General features: G+C 41.8%; 1 protein-coding gene across 1 annotated transcript; it reads left to right on the top strand.

Annotated features, from left to right (window-relative positions):
* Positions 1-443: 443 nt before the first annotated feature.
* DSCC1 (DNA replication and sister chromatid cohesion 1) lies at positions 444-18,843 on the top strand. Its single transcript, XM_047843000.1, has 9 exons — positions 444-1,151; positions 3,821-3,989; positions 6,619-6,753; positions 9,565-9,655; positions 10,797-10,935; positions 11,408-11,460; positions 11,886-12,040; positions 14,388-14,536; positions 17,752-18,843. The coding sequence occupies exons 1-9, from the start codon at positions 976-978 to the stop codon at positions 17,858-17,860; spliced, it is 1,176 nt and encodes a 391-aa protein (XP_047698956.1). The 5' UTR covers positions 444-975; the 3' UTR covers positions 17,861-18,843.
* The last annotated feature ends 74 nt before the right edge of the window (positions 18,844-18,917 follow it).

Here is an 18,917-nt window from a genome sequence, read left to right as displayed (position 1 = left end):
AGCTATTAATGCACGGACGTATACGGATGAGCCTCTCTCTTGAAACTTTGTATTCATTCAGGCCACTGTAAAATTTGGCCCAGAAGACACCTTAGAGAAAGCTGAGTGAGCAGTTTGCACATCCTGCCGTGGCGAGTTTCTCGGTCTCCCCAGGAGACTGAAGGCTCTTTTCACCCTAGGAAAGTTGCCCTGCTCTGGACACGGGCCTCGGCCCCTCTCCTGACACCCAGCTCACACTAGGCACTCAATGAAGGGATGGATCTAGTCCAAGCCACTGTCTCCCAGATATGACGGTCCCCAGGCCCACAGGAGAGAGATTCCTTTTCCAATTCTACCAGGGCCTCGCTCCTGCTCCACAGTGTTTGCATAAAACCCGGCTGCTTATTTTTAGAGACAGAGCAGACCGCGCTGGAATCAGACTTTACTACCTCCTGCTGTAACACCGCGGGCAAGGAGCTGGCCTCATTTGCAAAATGGGGCGAAAAACGGACCACCTTAAAGGCTTGGAGTGAAGGATTTAGAAAATTATGCACGTAGAGTGCTTATCACAAGGCCCGGCCCTGGCGGAAAACTGGACTGTTTCGCCGGCGAGGAAGTGGGGGTGCTGACGGGAAACCGGCGGAGGAGCAGCGGAAGGGGTGGGCGAGGGCTCCGCGTGGTGCCCCGCGGGGTGGCAGCGCAGCTCCCGCGAGGTCCCGCCGAAGCCGCCCCGCGGCAGCAGGGCTTTCCTCCCGCGGCCCGAGTTCTGCCTCCGGTGAGCGGCCGCGGCGGAGATCGCGCAGCGACGGCCTTTGGACCCTCCGAAGGCACGCTCCGCCCCGGAAACACGCCCCCTGCCGCCTTGGCGCGCTTTTGAAAGTCTCTTCCCTCGCCCTGGTACGTTTCGCGGGCTCTCGGCTGCTCGCCGAGCGGGTGCTCTGGAGCGCGCCCACAGGGCCCTCCGGGACGCGGTGGGAGCCCCGAGGCCGCGCAGCGATGAGGACCCGCGAGGAGGTGGACGCGACGCTCCAGATCGCCAAGCTGAATGCGGCCGAGCTGCTGCCGGCCGTGCACTGCCTGGGCTTCGGCCCCGGGGCCGGCGCCGCCGCCGGTGACTTCTGCCTGCTGGAGCTGGAGCCCTCGCTGTGCCAGCAGCTGGAAGCCGGGCACAGGTGAGCCGCCAGCCGGCGTCCCTTTGCCCCGCGGGGAAGCGCAGGACCGGGAAACCGGGCCGCAAGGTGCATTGATTTGAGCAGGGGGCTGGCCGCTGCCCGGATGCCTAGTCCCCAGCGCGCTGCCTTTTTCCGAGGAGTCCACACCACCACTGGCGGTACACTTAGCTGGACTGGGGTGATGCTACAGGACTGTTCCATCTGATCTGGGAGGCCTGCGTCCGCGGAAACCAATCAGGAAACATAACCTCAGTGACGTTTTGCAGACCTTCACGGTGATGCCGGGAAGTGCACTGAACCCTTCGCCATTCTAGCTTAAAATCCAGGGCTACTGTCTAATATTTATAGAGTTCTCCTTGCCTTCTTCTTATATTCATTTCGAGACAATCGGTAGGACTGTAGAGAGTAAGCTGAAAAACGTTTTACCGAGTTGCTAATTGTGAGAGGCCCTCCAAAAACAGACCTGCTTGGGGTCGTTTAGTGGGAATCTGAAGCTGTTTCTGATTTTGGGTCAGCTACACATCTGCCGCAAAACCATGGGTTAAAAAACACAGTCCAGGGAGGAGTCTAGAGAATCATTCTCTCAAATGTGTGCCCTCCCAGCTCCTGGAAATTAGGAGTTAGGGCTCTGGTTTGTTTCTTTCCTACACCACCCTTCTCCCAATACCTGTATTTCATTAGGTAGTTTGTTCTCTTGTAGATTCCTTTAAATTGAACTCCTCAAGATTTCAGTTTTCATATTTACTCATCTGGCAGTATTATAGTTAACTGGCCAGCCTCCAGCTGCTAGCCACAAAGTATCTTTAAGGGAACGGGAGCCTCACTCCTTGGTTTTCATCCCCACTGAGTTCTTGGCGAGCTAAGAAGGAACTTCAGGTGTGTGGATCTTCTTTTTATCCAGTTATTGTTCATCCACCTGGCAATCCAGAATGACCCGGAAATGTGTGTTGTGAAAACATTTTTGCCAAGGATGGATAGTTGTTTTAAACAAAATATTGAGGCCTGGATAGTGCAATGTAGAAGTAGATGTTGAAGAGTGGGTACTTGGGACTCTTAAGTGTTATTAGCACTGGGAAGCTAAAAAACAAACAAACAGGGGCGCCTGGGTGGAGCAGTCGGTTAAGCGTCCGACTTCAGCCAGGTCACGATCTCGCCGTCCGGGAGTTCGAGCCCCGCGTCAGGCTCTGGGCTGATGGCTCAGAGCCTGGAGCCTGTTTCCGATTCTGTGTCTCCCTCTCTCTCTGCCCCTCCCCCGTTCATGCTCTGTCTCTCTCTGTCTCAAAAATAAATAAAACATTGAAAAAAAAATTAAAAAAAAAACAAACAAACAACATGCATTCTTTTCACTTAAACTGAGTCTTTGTTTTAAAAAGTGCTTATGCATTCTTCTATTTCAGGTTTTATTTTTGTTATTTCTTTAAAAGAAGTGAATAGTGTACAGGAGGGTTAAATGTTTTATAGACAAATCTGCTAGGAACTGCTCCCTTGCTGTCAACCCCATCATTTTTTTTTTAAGATTTTAAAAAATGTTTATTTATTTTGAGAGAGAGAGAGAGAGAGAGAGAGATGGGACAGAGAAAGAGGAGAGAGGGAATCTCAAGCAATTTATCCTGACGTGATAGACTGAGCCGAAATCAAGAATCAGATGCTGAGCCACTGAGCCACCCAGGTGCCCCCCCATCTCCATCTTTAGTGTTTCCTCTTCTTCCTCACCTCTGTCCTTCCTCTCTTCTTTCTTCTTGCTCCTTTCCCCCTGTGAGCCTTTGTCAGAGCTTTACTGAAGTTTGTAAACCTATCTGTTTTATATTTTTTCATTCAGCGTTGCATCTCTTTTCATAAAGTCCCAATATCTTTGCGACAAGAGCTGATGGGTAGGCTAGGATGTGTCCTTTGATTGTTAGGGGATACTCAGAACAAAACAAGAAGAACCACTCCTAGGTGGATACCCGGACCACCAGGTGATGATGATCATCTGGGAGCTTGTTAGAAATGCAGAATCCTGGGTCCTGTCCCAGGCCTGCAGATTGGGATTGTTTTTTCAAGATTTTCTAAGATGCCGGTGCATAGGTTTGAGAAGTACTGCTTTAAGGTGGTTTAGGAAATTGACATTGTGACTGAAGCTACTGGGTGCTTTGTCTTGTGCTTTTCCAAGCAGTTTGCGTGCAGATGCCATGTGGTAACATTTGGACTGTTGGCCTCTTTGGATCTTTCTTGCAGGTTGAATTATTTTTCCTTGGTGAGGCCACCTGGTGCCCCTCTGTCTCTCAACTGGTTCTGCCATTGCTCTGTGGAGCCCAGCATTATGTGAGGGTGGTGAGAACAGGGGCCAGACACAGCCTCAAGACTTAATTTTTTTTTTTAATGTTTATTTATTTTTGAGACAGAGAGAGACAGAGCATGAACAGGGGAAGGGCAGAGAGAGAGGGAGACACAGAATCTGAAACAGGCTCCAGGCTCCGAGCTGTCAGCACAGAGCCCGACGCGGGGCTCGAACTCACGGACCGTGAGATCATGACCTGAGCCAAAGTCAGACGCTTAACCGACCGAGCCACCCAGGCGCCCCTCAAGACTTAATTTTAAATTCTACAGGCCTAGAGGCCTTCTTTATAATGAAGATGTCCATTGGTGACTCAACAGACCATGTATTTTCTCTTCCCGTTTTCCTGCAGTCTTGTGATTCGTGGTGATAAAGATGACCAGGCTGTGCTGTGCAGTAAAGACAAAACATATGACTTGAAAATAGCAGACACTTCCAATATGTTGCTTTTCATTCCTGGTTGTAAAACTCCTGACCAGTTGAAGGCGGAAGAAACACATTGTAACATTATTCATACTGAGGTACTGTTATTTGTGTTCTAATTTATATTTGAATCACAACACATGTGCTAATATTGCCTTTAATTAAAATCTTTAGGTGTGAAATGCATAATCACAGGGAACCTGAAAGGTTCTCTAATGAGATTTAAAATTTCTTGGCATCATTTGCTTGTTTGGAGTCTCGTGAGGTTGTCTTTATTTTCCCTATTTGGTGTTTAAGTCCTAGACAAGTTGACCATGTCTGTCTGTGACGTAGAAAGTTTGTTATGAGGTGACGTATTCCAAGCGTTTTTACCTACTTTTAGTAAGCCTTGCTGTATGTATGTTTTGAAAGAAGACTCCGTCAAACCACAACTAGCACCTTAAGTAATATTTATGAGGCAGAGAAATGAAGAAATTGGAGTTTTTGAGGCAAGTGTGTGTGTCTCTCACCTTTGAAGTCCATTTAGTTCATTACTACCTCTAGCCCTGTATGACAAAGTCTTAATTATTATGGAGGCTACTTGTGGCAGATGCCACATAGAAGTCTCCGTCCCGGTTAGCTTATTACACATGTCGTGATCAAAACACAGCCCTTAATTCTCTCAGAATGATTTTAGGCCAACTACTGCCTTAGAAATAGAATTGGAATAGAAATAAGGGAAAATATTGGGAAATCTCTGACCCACGATGTTGCTAGAACAAAAGAAATTCAGGTAAATTTTGTATTTTGTTTTTTTTCGGGGAGGGGGAGGGACTTTTCATGGTAATTAACTAGAAACATGGGCAGTTTAATCTTTTTTAGACCACGTTACTTTCTCATCTGTTACCTGTTCTGTTGGTGTTTTTGCGGGCTGTAACAATACGGGAGTACCTTTGAGCTCTCCTTATGGGAATTGTGTGCACTGAGACTGGGCAAAGCTTAACAAAGTTCTACCGACTAAAGTGTTGTGTTTTTTTTTTTTTTAATTTTTAATTTAATTTTATTTATTTTTGAGAGAAAGAGAGAGAGATCGGGGAAGGGACAGAGAGAGAGGGAGACACAGAATCCGAGGCAGGCTCCAGGCTCTGAGCTGTCAGCACAGAGCCCGATTCGGGGCTCGAACTCATGAACTGTGAGATCATGACCTGAGCCTAAGTCGGACGCTCAACCAACCGAGCCTCCCAGGTGCCCCACCAACTGAAGTTTTAATCTGAGGTTGCACTTCAGATGTCTGAAAGGGCTAGATAAGGAACGCGCATGTGCAAAGCAGGCTGTTGGTGCTACATAGGGACCCCAGTCTCAGCAGGTAATAGAGGATGGTGGAGCCTGTGGCAAATTGAAGAGCACAGGCCCCACGTAGGTGGGCAGCCACAGCTTGGCCTTGTGGGAAAGCAAGCCCAGAACTGCCAAATCTTCCGATTTCTTGCTTTCAAGTAAACCTTGACATTTAGATCTTGGGGCAAAATCTAATTTGTCCACACTGGCAACTAATTTAAAATCTGTACTAATCCTCACTTCCCCACAACACAAAGCACACGCCAACAGCTGTGCTTTGGATAGAGCCTGAAGGCTGTGAGTTTGTGGACACGGATGAAATCAGTCTTTTTGGTTTGGTCCTCACCCTCCTCTTTTGGAGTCCTCAGATTTATCAGCATCATCAGCTGGTCTGGGCCGTGTCTTTTGTCAGTCAAGCCTTGTACGAGCTTGAAGGGAGAAGCATTCCCCGACCTTCCATTTCTGAGTCAGAAGGCACTCCATATGTAATCCAGTTCAGCATTTTTTCCTTATTTTGTGTGAACCACTTACTGGGCACCTACTAAGTGCCACACACTGGCAAGTCCCGGAGGTGGAGAGGGATAACAGATAACGTTATCATTTAGCCACTGTCAGCTGGGTTTCTCAGAGTCATAAGCCTCTCACTAATTTCAATAGTCAAATAAGGAATTAGCTGCAATTCTAAATAGTAAGAAGTTCTTGCAGTGAAAAGAAGTGTCTCATCCTTAACTTGCTGCCACATTTTGACACCATGAACAACATAGAACAAGGATGCTCCCTCTCGCCTTTCACATCCCTTCATTATCTGAACACTGTGATCATGTCTCTTCCTTGTTCTCCGTTTTCCTGCCTAAAAAGACTCATTTTCTGTTGTTTCCATCAGGTTTGCAGAACAGTCACCATCCTGGTCATTCTTTTCCAGGCACACCCTAGTTCTCAGAACATGCTAGAGATATGGAGCTCGGTGATTGGTTCTATGTTGGCAGTTTTTAGATTTTTTTTTTAATGTTCATTTATTTTTGAGAGAGACAGAGACACAGTGTGAGCAGGGAAGGGGCAGAGAGAGGGGAGACACAGAATCTGAAGCAGGCTCCAGGCTCTGAGCTGTCAGCACAGAGCCCCATGTGGGGCTTGAACTCACGACCTGTGAGATCATGACCTGAGCCGAAGTCAGACGCTTAACCAACTAAGCCACCCAGGCACCCTGGTGGTGTCTTCTTAATTGGGGTTTGGAAAGATGTTTCCTGAAGATACCCATCCATTTGCAAAGATGGCTGGAGGGTACCTTCTCAACAGAAAGCAGAATGCTCGGCTCTCTTGTTTTCTTAGACAGCAGATGAGTTGGTTGAGATTTGTGTGAAATTTTCATTTAGAATAGCCCCTGAAAGGCTATAATATATTTATACTTTCTAGATCTTTGGTTTTTCTAATAACTATTGGGAATTAAGAAGATGCAGACCTAAATTAAAGAAGCTGAAGAAACTTTTGATGGAAGATGCCTATGAAGGACCTGACAGTCAAAAAGAGAAGGATTCAAATCAATCAAAAGTAAGACTTATTTTCATTCTTTTTTAATTGAAAAATAGAACTGTAATTAGAGGTACTTAATGGTGACATTCTTATTTTTAATGTTTGTATTATGAAAATTTCAAATACACGCCAAAGCAGAAAGACCCCATATATTTATCACTCAGTTGAACATTTATCAGCGTTTTGTCAATCTTGTTTCTCCTGTCCCCCTGCTGCTTCCTACCTTTTTTTTTTCACTTATTTTTCTGGAGTATTTAGAAAAAAAATTTTTTTTAATGTTAAATTTGAGAGAGAGAGAGAGAAGGGAAGGGGAAGAGAGAGAGGGAGACACAGAATCTGAAGCAGGCTCCAGGCTCCGAGCTGTCAGCCCAGAGCCCGACATGGGGCTCGAACTCATGGGCCGCAAGATCTTGACCTGAACTGAAATCAGATGTTTAACCAACTGAGCCATCCAGTCACCCCTTTCTGGAATATTTTAAAGCAAATCCTAGATATCATGGTGGCTACATAGCTAAAAGCTCCGCGTGTTCCTAACTATGAAATACGTTTTTTAGAAGTTAAATTAATTTTTATTTAATTAAAAATTATAATTAGGAGCTCTTCAGAAAAAAAGGCATTATGAAAATGGAAAGTATTCTTATTCTATTATGAGAATTAACTAATTCCTAGAAGTATGGAAAAATATTTATAAGCCAAGTAATGTTCAAGTTTTTGATGAAGTTCAATATCATAACTGTACTGGCATTCTGAAGGCTGTATTTACGTTACTTCTCTTTTTCTCCATTGACTTTTTTTTTTTGGTAACCACTTTATTGAGATACAATTTGTATACCAGACAGTTCACTCATTCAGTGGTTTTAGTACATTCACAGAGTTGTATGGTCATCACCATGACGAAGTTTAGGACATTTTTATCACCCAAGGAAACCCTGTATTCCTTAACTGTTGTCTTCTAAACTTATTTTTCCCTGCTTCCCTCTCCCACCCAGCCCCTAGCAACCACTAATCTTTCAGTCTCTTGATTTACCTCTTTTGGGCATTTTATATGAATAGAATCATATAATATATGACCTTTTCTGACTGGCTTTCTTTTCTTTCTTTTTTTTTTTTTTTTCCTGACTTGGCATATTTTCAAGGTTCATTCATGTTGTAGCATATATTAGTAGCTTATTTCTCTTTATACTCCATTTTATGGATATACCACATTTTGTTTAGTCATTCCTCAGCTGATGGACATTTGGGTAGTTTCCATATTTTATTATGAATGATACTTTTGTGAACATTCATATACAAGTTTCTAGGGGACCTGTGTTTTCCTGTATCTTGGTTATATACATAAGAGTGGAATTAATGGGTCATATTGTAACTCTTTGTAACTTTTTGAGGACTTGTCAGACTGTTTTCCAAAGTGGCTGCACCATTTTGCATTCCCATTGTATGGGGTCTCCAATTTCTCCACATCCTTGACAACACTTGTTATTATTTGTCTTTTTCGTATCCATACCAGTGGCTTTGAATTGGTATCATTGTGGGGTTTTTTTAAATTTTTTTTTAACGTTTTTTTAATTTTATTTTTGAGAGAGACAGAGGCAGAGTGTGAGCTGGGGGGAGGGGCGGGGCAGAGAGAGAGGGAGACACAGAATCCGAAGCAGGCTCCAGGCTCTGAGCTGTCAGCACAGAGCCCGACATGGGGCTCGAACCCACGAACTGTGAGATCATGACCTGATCTGAAGTCAGCCGCTTAACAGACCCAGCCACCCAGGTGCCCCTGTATCATTGTGGTTTTGATGTACCTTTCCCTAATGACTAGTGATGTTGACCATCTTTTTATGTACTTCTTGACTATTTGTATTTCACTGAAAAAATGTCTATTCAGGAACTCCTTTGCCCAATTTTTAGTTGGATTATTTGTCTTTTTATCACTGACTTGTAGGAGACTTCTTTATATAATCTAATTACAAAGTTCCTTATCAGAAACATGATTTGCTTAGGGACACCTGGGTGGCTTAGTCAGTTAAACCTTTGACTCTTGATTTTGGCTCAGGAGCCCCACGTCAGGTTCCCTGCTGACAGCACAGAGCCTTCTTGGGATTCTCTCTCTCCCTCTCTCTCTTTGCCCCTCCCTGGTTCATGCATACACATGCAAGCACCCTCTCTCTCTCAAAATAAATAAACATTAAAAAAAATATGTTTATCTTTTCTCCCATTTTGTGGGTTATTTTCGTACTTTTGATATTTAAAAAAAATTGTGATATACGTAGGATAAAATTTACAGTTTTAAACGTTTTTATGTGTATAGTTTTGTGGCGTTAAGTACATTCACATTGTTCTGTAACCATGACCACCATGCATCATCCATAGAAACCTTTCACGTTCCCAATATGGGACGTTCCCAATATGCCCCTTAAACGCTAACTCCCCAGTATTCCCTGCCTCCCAGCCTCTGGCAACTACTACCCTACTTTTCATCTCTATGAATTTGACTGTTCTAAATATCCCATACAGGTGGAATCCTGTAATATTTGTCCTTTTGTGTTGATGATATTTTGAAGTACAGTTTTGCATTTTGATGAAGTCCAATTTATGTTTTTTTCTTTTGTCGCTTGTGTTTTTGGTATTGTATCTAAGCAACGTATTGCTAAATCCAACATCATGAAGATTTTCTTCTAAGATTTCATGTAGTAATCACTATACATTAAAAAGAGAAATTAAGGCTAAATTTTTCCTTAATCTGTTCTGTGTATTTATTCCCCCAAATTTCGTAAGTCTTAAGAAAATATTTTTCAAAGCCTTTAAAATTTTTTTTGGTTTTTTATTTTCTTGTTTCAGTACACAACTGAAGATTTGCTTAATCAAATTCAGGCAAGTGAGGAAGAAATAATGGCCCAATTACAAGTTCTAAATGCCTGTGAGATTGAAGGTAACATTACTTACTGTGATTATTCATAAGAATGGAATTGGGCATCATGTGTGAGAGAGATTTATGGCCATCTTGATCCTATTGCACACTATTTACTTTTATTTTGGGCTTAAAGATGATGATATTTATATTTTTGGGGGTGGGGTTGAGACTGTGTGACCTTTACCTGAGGAGGTCAACCGTGACCAGTGACTCCAACCATTCCTTACAGGGCTTTTCCTTGAAGCACATTTGGTCCTAAGCATTGGAAATAAAGTTTTTAATGATGAATGCCTGCTGTTAACTACCATGGTATATGGGTACCAGGAGTGTTGAGGTTAGAAACCAATGGATTTTAATGCAGCCCTGTGTATTAGTCATTTCTTGCCTGGGGATGGGTAAGATTTTGGTATGTGTCAAGGGGTGCATAGATTATTCCTAGCATTGTTTCTGAGATTGACATCACACATTCCCTTTTCTAATGTTGCTTGATTCTTTCAGAATAGCAATAGTAACATTCTTCCTTGGAAATGGTGGATTTGTGCTTGATTTGTTTCTCCAGGGATCATGGTAGAGCCTTTGATTATAAGATAGCATTTCATGATCTTTTACCAGAATAGGGAGAGGTATCTTGATGCCCTGATTTTATCTTGCCACTGGTTCACATTGTACCTCTGCATCTATTGACTCTTGAGTGACCTAGGCTTCTTTGTGAGCACGAGAACACTTCTGCAAGACGGCTGGGATGAGAATTAGAACCATGGAAGTGCCCCACAGCGGAGTTCAGTGTGTGGGATATCAAACCTATAGTCTTCACCTCCTTTGTATGACGTTCTAATGAAATCACTATTCCAGCTACAGGTTTCCACATTTCCATTTAGATTGACAAGATTATTCTGAGATAATTGAGTGTTCAAGTACATGAAAAAAATCAGTGTTAGTCCTATGTAAGGTACTTTTTAAAAACTGCTTGCTTTCTCTCAAGACACAATTCATAATAATTAGGAGAAAAGCATAAAAAGAAGCATTGCTTATAAAGAAAGCTAAGACTTTAGTGTCTCTTTTTTTGTACCGGGCAAGAGCATGCTGCTTCGTTATCGATATTTAGCCAATTAATTTGCTTAAGATGTTCTTTGGTAAAGATTACATTTGGAATTTGTAGGTTATTGGAGGATTCTTGACTTTGATTATGAGATGAAACTTCTGAATCACATCACTCAGCTTGTGGATTCTGAATCTTGGTCTTTTGGTAAAGTTCCTTTGAATATGTGTCTTCAGGAACTTGGGCCATTGGAGCCAGAGTAAGTATTTTAATCGCTGTCCCTCCACATTTCCTTTAAGGAAAGAAAATTATTTTTCAGGGTGGCACTAAACCCAGGGCATAAGCTGTTTATAACTGGATATCATATAGACATTTAAAAAATATATAACCAGGAAGAGCTTAGGAATTTTGGTCGCTAGGCTGAGTAAATGTGCATCATCTCTGGTTTTTTTCCTGCCATAAAAAATGTAAAGAAATAATTCTATTTAAGCTATCTTATGATAGTAAGTGTAGGCTCACATAATTCATGTAAGAATGTTTAGCATGGGCCTGGCACATAATGGCTTCCTGTTATTTCTTAGTTCCTAGTGTAAAATTTTACGTGGCAATCAAAATCACTTAGAATTTCAGATCTTAAATTTATATATTAAGATTTTAGTTAGGAAAGGTGTTTAAGATGTAATGCCTAAAAATGTGATAACTTTTCAAATGAGTATTTTTAAATTTTTCAGGGAAATGATTGAACACTGTCTTAAATGTTATGGAAAGAAATATATAGAGGAAGGTAAGATTTGAAAAGTATCTTAACTTGTGTGTGTTTAAAGTTGGTGTAGGTTCACCTGGGTGGCTCAGTTGGTTAAGCATCCAACTTCGGCTCAGGTCATGATCTTGTGGTTCGTGGGTTCGAGCCCTGCGTCAGGCTCTGCGCTGACAGCTTGGAGCCTGGAGCCTGCTTCGGATTCTGTGTTTCCTTCTCTCTCTGCCCCTCCCCACTCACGCTCTGTCTCTGTCTCTCTCAAAAATAAATAAACATTAAAAAAAAATGTTTAAAGTTGGTATGCCTTTCTGAAGCGTGTGCCTGTTAAAAAGAACAACTCCATGGGCTTGTGAGTTGTGTATAATTTTTTCTGAGAAATTGCATTGAGGAAAAGGAAATGTTAGTAGTGCTTTGAATTGTCAGCATGAAACCATCTGATCCCTTTTCCTTAGGTGAAGTTTATTTTGACTTGAGCGCTGATAAAATATGCAGAGCAACAGCACAGATGCTACTTCAGAATGCAGTGAAATTTAACCTGGCTGAGTTTCAAGAAGTGTGGCAACAGAGTGTTCCTGAAGGAATGATAACCACGCTTGATCAACTTAAGGTAAGGTAGCAGTCATGCTTGCTTCCATAACTCACCAGCTTATCGTTAACTGTTGGGTGAAATCAAATTTGTATTGCAACTGAGTTTGGAGCCACTTCATCTTCCCAGTCACCATTTCCGCTAGGAGCACACCGTGCATTCAGTCCGTCACTGGCTTTAGAACACTTCTGTCACTTCAGTGAGATCCCTCAAGCCCGTGTATGGTTAAGCCTGCTTCCCACCCGGTGTATCTCATCTTGTTGCATCATCTTCATAATCTTCCCCGTAGCTTCATCTCTTCCTGCTTCTCTCCTGCTCGCTGCATAGCAGCCTTCTTGCAGGTTTTCAAGATCACCAAGCTGTCCTACCTTAGAACCTTTACATAAGGCTTTTTGTTCTAGAATGGCCTTCTTTGTCATTTCGCCTTGCCACCTCCTATTTATCTTTGAGTCACTTCATCAAGGAGGCTTCCCTTTACTCTAAAAAAAATGCCTCCTATTTTACTCGGCCATAGCACCCTGTGTTTTTCCTTCATGGTACTTACTGCTTAGCCCTGGGAAAATGTTTAATTGTGTGGGTTTCCTACTCTCTATTTGGATAGAATTTTGTTCACTGTTGCTTATCAATACATAGCATACTGCCTGGTCTGTAGCATATGCTCAGTAAATATTTGTTAAATCGTGAAAGGATTTGCAGGGTATTTACAGAGTTCCTTTTATGTCTAGGCACCATGCTAGATGCTGAGGGGAAAACATCACACAATGGGCCATCAAGGTTCTAAGCCTGGTGTCTGGCAATGGGGGGGTGCACATCACCTGTATAAATCTCTTCTAATAATGTAGAGTGATCTGTGTCATGGGAAGGCTATGTACACGATGTTACGGGAGCAAAGAAAAGGGACTTATTCACCTGCCTGGTCAATCAGAGATGATTTTCTGAAGGAATGGCTGTTTTAGCTGCTGGGTTTGAAAGAGTGAACTGTTAACTCTCAAGATGGAAGGGCAGAGATGAGGATCCAGGATAGCATGTTCCAAGGCGTGGAGGGACACAAATTGGGGCGCTGTTAGTATGAAGAAGAGTTAGAGTAGAAGTTGCTGGTGAGTCAGTGAGGGACACTATGGTCTGTGCTAAGGAATTTCAGCCCTATTTAGAAAGCTCTTCTGGGGCCCTTTAGTGACATCAAAAGAGCTACCTGATGAATTTTGCCTTTTGGGAAGAACACTGACCTTGAAGATGGTTGGATGGAAGGCTGGCTAGATTGTGAAAAAGGAGAACTATCCAGGCTCTCTATACTTAAGTACTCCTGAGAAAGTACTGACTAAAGAACTAGGTGATGGAGCATCGATAGAGAAATGTTGAGGCCTTAAAATCTATAGGATTAAGTGACCACTTAGGTATAGGGTTTGAATAATGGAATCTAGGATAATGCCCAGGTCTCCTCATGTCCTAGGATAATGGGACTAGAGCAGGTTTGGGTGACAAACACAATGAGTTCATAGATAGGTTTGGATAGAGTTCTTGTGCCTGGAAGGGAGATTTGGGTTGGGATTTATATATGAAGAGATATATATATATATATATATATATATATATATGAAGAGATGTATATATATATATGAAGATACATATATATATGAAGATACATATATGTATGAAGATACATATATGTATGAAGATACATATATATATGAAGATACATATATATATGAAGATACATATATATATGAAGATACATATATATATATGAAGATATATATATACACATGAAGATATATATATATGAAGATATGTATATACATGAAGATATATATATATATATATATATATATATATACACACATACATACACACACACCATCTAGCAAGTAAGTGGTGCTTATAGTTATGGGTTTAGTTGAGGTTGGTTGAGCCACCCAGGACAGTGACAGTGAGACAAGTCGAGGGGTCAGGGTAGAGGCCCAAGGAACTGCAACATTGAGGTAGGAGGAAAATGAGATGGTGGTGTCAGAGATAGAGATTCAAAGAGGTAGGGATCAACATGAATAAAGAAAACAGGGCTAGCAAGATGAATCCAAGAAAGGGCCCACTGGATTTGTCAAGGTCACGTTATTGGTAACCTCGAACTAGAGCTATCCTGATAAATTGTGCAGTAGGAGCCAATAAATTGCAGAAGGGAAAAGGAGAATTCACTGTTTAATGGAGGTGGTTTTGTGAAAAAGGCTATTGAAGGTCTCTCTGTAGTTTGTGTGTTTCACATAACTGATATTTTAAATGGCTTGGGCTCCGGTGAACCTAAAGGTAAAAATGAGTTATATTTAAACATTAGACCATCATTTTAACTGCCCTTTTTCGTTTCATTTTTTCATAGGGTTTAGCCTTGGTGGATAGACAGTCAAGACCAGAAATCATATTTTTGCTAAAAGTAGATGATCTACCTGAGGATAATCAAGAACGTTTTAATAGTCTATTCTCTCTAAGGGAAAAGTGGACAGAAGAAGATATTGCTCCATATATTCAGTAAGTTGTTTGCTAAAATGGATTGTCTTCTCTGTCGTTCTCCACAACTTCCAATCCTGGGGTTGGAGAACGTTTTGTCTTTCATCCTCATCCTGCCTCTAAAACGACTTCTCTGCCCTCCTTCCTGCAAAACTGCAGCTCTTAGAGGAATAGTAAGGCTACGTACCCCACTATGACTCTCTGACTGGCACCTCCTATCTTTCCTGCCACTTTGCTTTAACATCTTGGTAGATGCCAGATTGCAGGGCGAATGATTAGCTCTTTAGTCACTGTTTACAGAACCTCAAGTGCACTAATGTTACCACCTCTTTACTTCTCACCTCTCATGTCCTCTCCTCTCTTTCCCCAGGTTGGATTTCCTGGTCCGGATCTCTAGCTTCTACTGTGTGTGCTTTTCTCCTATTGCCCTCTCTCCCCCTCTTGTCATACCTCTCTGGCAAAAATCTGCAAAGATTAAACCCAACTTTCTGCTTTTTCTATGCCTCTACCTGGGCAAGTGGAATTTCCTGGAGAAAAAGACACAATGGAAGTTGCCAGTCTTACTTAAGAGCTTACGTGGTACTTGGCAGAGTTCTTGGCAAGGCACCGTTTCCTTATGAGGCTTTTCTACCCTTGGAGCTCACTTTTCATACTTTTGCTTTTTGGATCATCAATACCTCCTTTTTCCTCTTCACCCTCAGCTTGTGACCTCATTTCTTGAGAAAATAGAAACCGATGAGAAAAGACAAGGACAACCTCTTTCCTACTGCCAAACCTGCCAGCTTCTGTGTGTGTTGTGTCTGCATACACTTCCTTTGCAGTCCCTCCTCTACAATGCATGAACCGTCCCAGCTCCTAAGGCCAATCCTCCTTCTGCACTAGATCCATCCCTCTGGCCTCATTAAAGACATATATCCTCTACTTATCCTTTTCCCCCTTGTGTTATTCATGTCTCCCTACCTGCTGGATTATTCCCACCAATATATGGTATGCTGTAGTATTGCTCATCTTAAAAAACAACAACAACCTACCAGACCCCATGCCCTCTGTTCTCCTTCACAAGAAACTCCTTTTAAAAGTACTCATTTATATTACTTTGTCTCTGGGGCGCCTGGGTGGCTCAGTTGGTTAAGCATCTGACTTCGGCTGAGGTCACGATCTCGCAGTTCACGAGTTCAAGCCCCACCTCGGGCTCTGTGCTGACAGCTCAGAGCCTGGAGACTGCTTTGGATTCTGTGTCTCCCTCTCTCTCTGGCCCTCCCCCACTTGTGCTCTGTCTCTCTGTTTCTCTCTGTCTCATAAATAAAAACACTAAAAAAACCTTTATATTACTTTGGCTCCCATTCTTTCCTTAAGCTGATGGCATCTTAACCTGATGGCATCCATTTGTCTACATGCAGTGGTCAGTTGTCTTGTTTCTTGGCCTCTTAGCACTGTTTGACACTGTGCAACTGCTTTCTACTTGAAACACACTGGTTTTTTTCCCTTCTCTCCCAAGGTAGCTCTTTTTCTGTCTCTTTTGCTGATGTTTCCCTGTTCTTCGCAATCTTTAAATGGAGTGTTCCAGGACTCCATTCTTGGCCATCTTTTCTTCTATGTTTTTTCCTTGGTGCCCTCATCTAGGATGAGTTTAAATTTAAAGACTTCCTAATTTTATCTTCACACTTTATCTTTTCCCTGAGCTCTAGTTTCTCTTATCTAGCTGCCTAATGAACATTTCCACTTGGATATCTAAGAGGAATTTTAACTTGCCATGCTCACAACAGAGCTGTCCTGACCCCATCTTCCACATCTCTTTTAACAACACTACCATTAATCCAGTTACTCAAGTGAGAAGCCCAGCTGTCATTTTCTTCCCTCACCCCCTGGTTCAAACTATGCGCAAATCCTAATGGAGCATCTAGTACCTGCCTCTGAATTGGTCTCCCTACTTACACTTTTCCTCGTCCCCTCTCCTCCTTTTCAAACTTTTTTTTAGAAAACTTTAAACATTCAAAAGTGACAATATAACATAATGAATCCTCCCTCTACTCATCACTCAGCTTCCATAATCTACTCATTGCCTCCATTATTTACAACTCAGATCACATTCTGTTTTTCCATTCATTAAAACCCTCCTAGGGACTTCCCTTTATACTTAGAATGAAATCACAGTTGCTTTCCATGTTCTTTAAGGCCCTGTATGATCTTGCCCTTGCTTCCTTCTCCAGCTCATGTTCTTTTGTCCTTCCTTCCCTTCATGTGTTCCAGTCATAGCCTTCTCCTCTTTGGGGTACAGGAAAGGAAGCTCAAGTTGAGGGAGGGTAGGTAACCCAGGCAAGCACACATAGGTAGCCTATAATGCAGGGTCTCTGTGTCTAGATCTCCCTGTATTACATGGCGTATATTTCTAATGTGGAGGCTGTGTGATAGAGTTGGGGGGGGGGGGTGGGTGGGGAAAAAGGACTCAGAAGCCATGCAGACCTGGCAGCAAAATTTGGTTCCATACTTGGCTGCCTGAGCTAGTTTCCTCATATCTAAATTTTTTTTTTTTACATTTATTTTTGAGAGAGAGAGCACGGGCGCACACGAGTGGGGGAGGGGCAGAGAGAGAAGGAGACACTATCCGAAGCAGGCTCCAAGCTGTCAACACAGAGCCTGACGCGGGGTTCGAACTCACAAACCGCAAGATCATGACCTGAGCCGAAGTCAGATGCTTAACTGACTGAACCACCCAGGACCCCTAGTTTCCTCATATCTAATGTGGCATTAAATAATAAATTACTTTTACTCTTTCTGTGAAGGTTAAATGAGATAATACATGTAATGTACCTAGTTCAATTAAGGCTTAGTAATCACTCTGTACCACACACACACATTCATTCTTTCTTTTTTTTTTTTTTTTTTTAAATTTTTTTTTAACATTTTATTTTCTTTTTTTGAGAGGGAGAGAGAGAGACAGAGCATGAGCAGGGCGGGGCAGAGAGATAGGGAGACAGAATCCAAAGCAGGCTCCAGGATCTCAGCTGTCAGCACAGAACCCGATGTGGGGCTTGAACCCATGAACGTGAGATCATGACCGGAGTCGAAGTTAGAATCTCCACCAACTGAGCCACCCACGTACTCCTCACATACACACATTCTTATGCTTGTTGGAAAGATGGATTTCGATGAGAGAAATAACTAGCACTGTGAATGTTATGTTATGTTCCCTAATATGTTCATGCTATTAATTTATTTTTTCATTGTTCCCACAGAGATTTGTGTGGAGAGAAGCAAACCATAGGTACATTACTCACGAAATATTCTCGCTCTTCAATACAAAATGGTGTTAAAGTTTATAACTCAAGAAGACCCATTTCTTAAAAGAACAACAGTCTTTCTTTGGGACTAAAGTTGCTTCATAAAGTTGATGGATAGAAGAAAAAGATTCTTTCATGTATTTGTATTCCAGATTTAAAGAACATACTGCCTTGAGGCATTTTTCTCCTCATTCCTAAGCATGTTGCAACTACTGCTCTTTTTGCCCTTAAATGTAATAGGAAATTTCTGTATCTTTCAAGTTATGTTTGCATTATGCATACAGTGTAAAGGACAAAAGAGAGTGGTGTTTACTATATTTAGAATACCTAAGGAGTCTACACATTTTTATTTATAGAAAAAGAGTTTTGTCTTTTTTTATATTTGAAATTGCATTTAATTAGGATTTGATATTCTGATCATTAACAAATTTAAAGGATTTTTCAAAGAACTAAATAGTTTCCTGGAAGAGAAATTTATTCAGTTAAATGTCATTTCTCAAGGGATTTCTCCTCTACTTTCAACATTCCACCAGAACAGGGAGTCGCTAGATGTTCTGTTATCTAAATTAGTTGTTTTCATGGATGAAATTGGCTTGGTAATAGCTCCTGTGTTGCCTGGCTGGTATAGACATATACTTTGGGATGAAACGGATTTGATATTCAATCTTTTGTGAAGAATGCTAATAGAGCAGTTTATAATCCTATAATGGGTAAAACTGACACAGCTAATACTAGAAAACGCCAAGTAATTTCTAGTTGGTTTTGGAATGCTTGATAAAGTTTGTTTATAGCTTTATTTTCCTAATTTGTATTCATTTAGACCAAAGTTCAAATTAACTTTTCCTTAGCTAATAAACTTGTCACCAGGACAGTTTGAGGGGTTAGGCCAAAGTTAAATCTGATCCAAGGTTAAAAAAAATGTTAATCTACGATTACCTGAGATTTAACTGTTACTGAAATTTACAATTGTTCTATTCTCTTGTACATGAACTGCAAGTTACTGATGGCTTCAAAATATTTGTCTTTCCAATAAATGTTTTATTATCAGTGTGCATTATTATTTTTTTTAAAGTACTGAGGCAACAGTACCTAGTAAGGACTGTGGAGTTTGAGTTAGACTA

The sequence above is a fragment of the Prionailurus viverrinus genome, chromosome F2, assembly GCF_022837055.1.
Source record: "Prionailurus viverrinus isolate Anna chromosome F2, UM_Priviv_1.0, whole genome shotgun sequence".
Lineage (NCBI taxonomy): Eukaryota > Metazoa > Chordata > Mammalia > Carnivora > Felidae > Prionailurus > Prionailurus viverrinus.
The sequence above is the reverse complement of the archived record's forward strand: the minus strand, read 5'-3'. Positions and strand labels throughout refer to the sequence as shown.

Bases quoted from the DNA above. Each gene is read 5' to 3' on its own strand.
- DSCC1 (XM_047843000.1), top strand. From the start codon at position 976: ATGAGGACCCGCGAGGAGGTGGACGCGACGCTCCAGATCGCCAAGCTG. The intron at 11,461-11,885 runs GTAAGATTTGAA...CCTTTTCCTTAG, and splicing joins AAAGAAATATATAGAGGAAG to GTGAAGTTTATTTTGACTTG. The intron at 14,537-17,751 runs GTAAGTTGTTTG...TTGTTCCCACAG, and splicing joins GATATTGCTCCATATATTCA to AGATTTGTGTGGAGAGAAGC.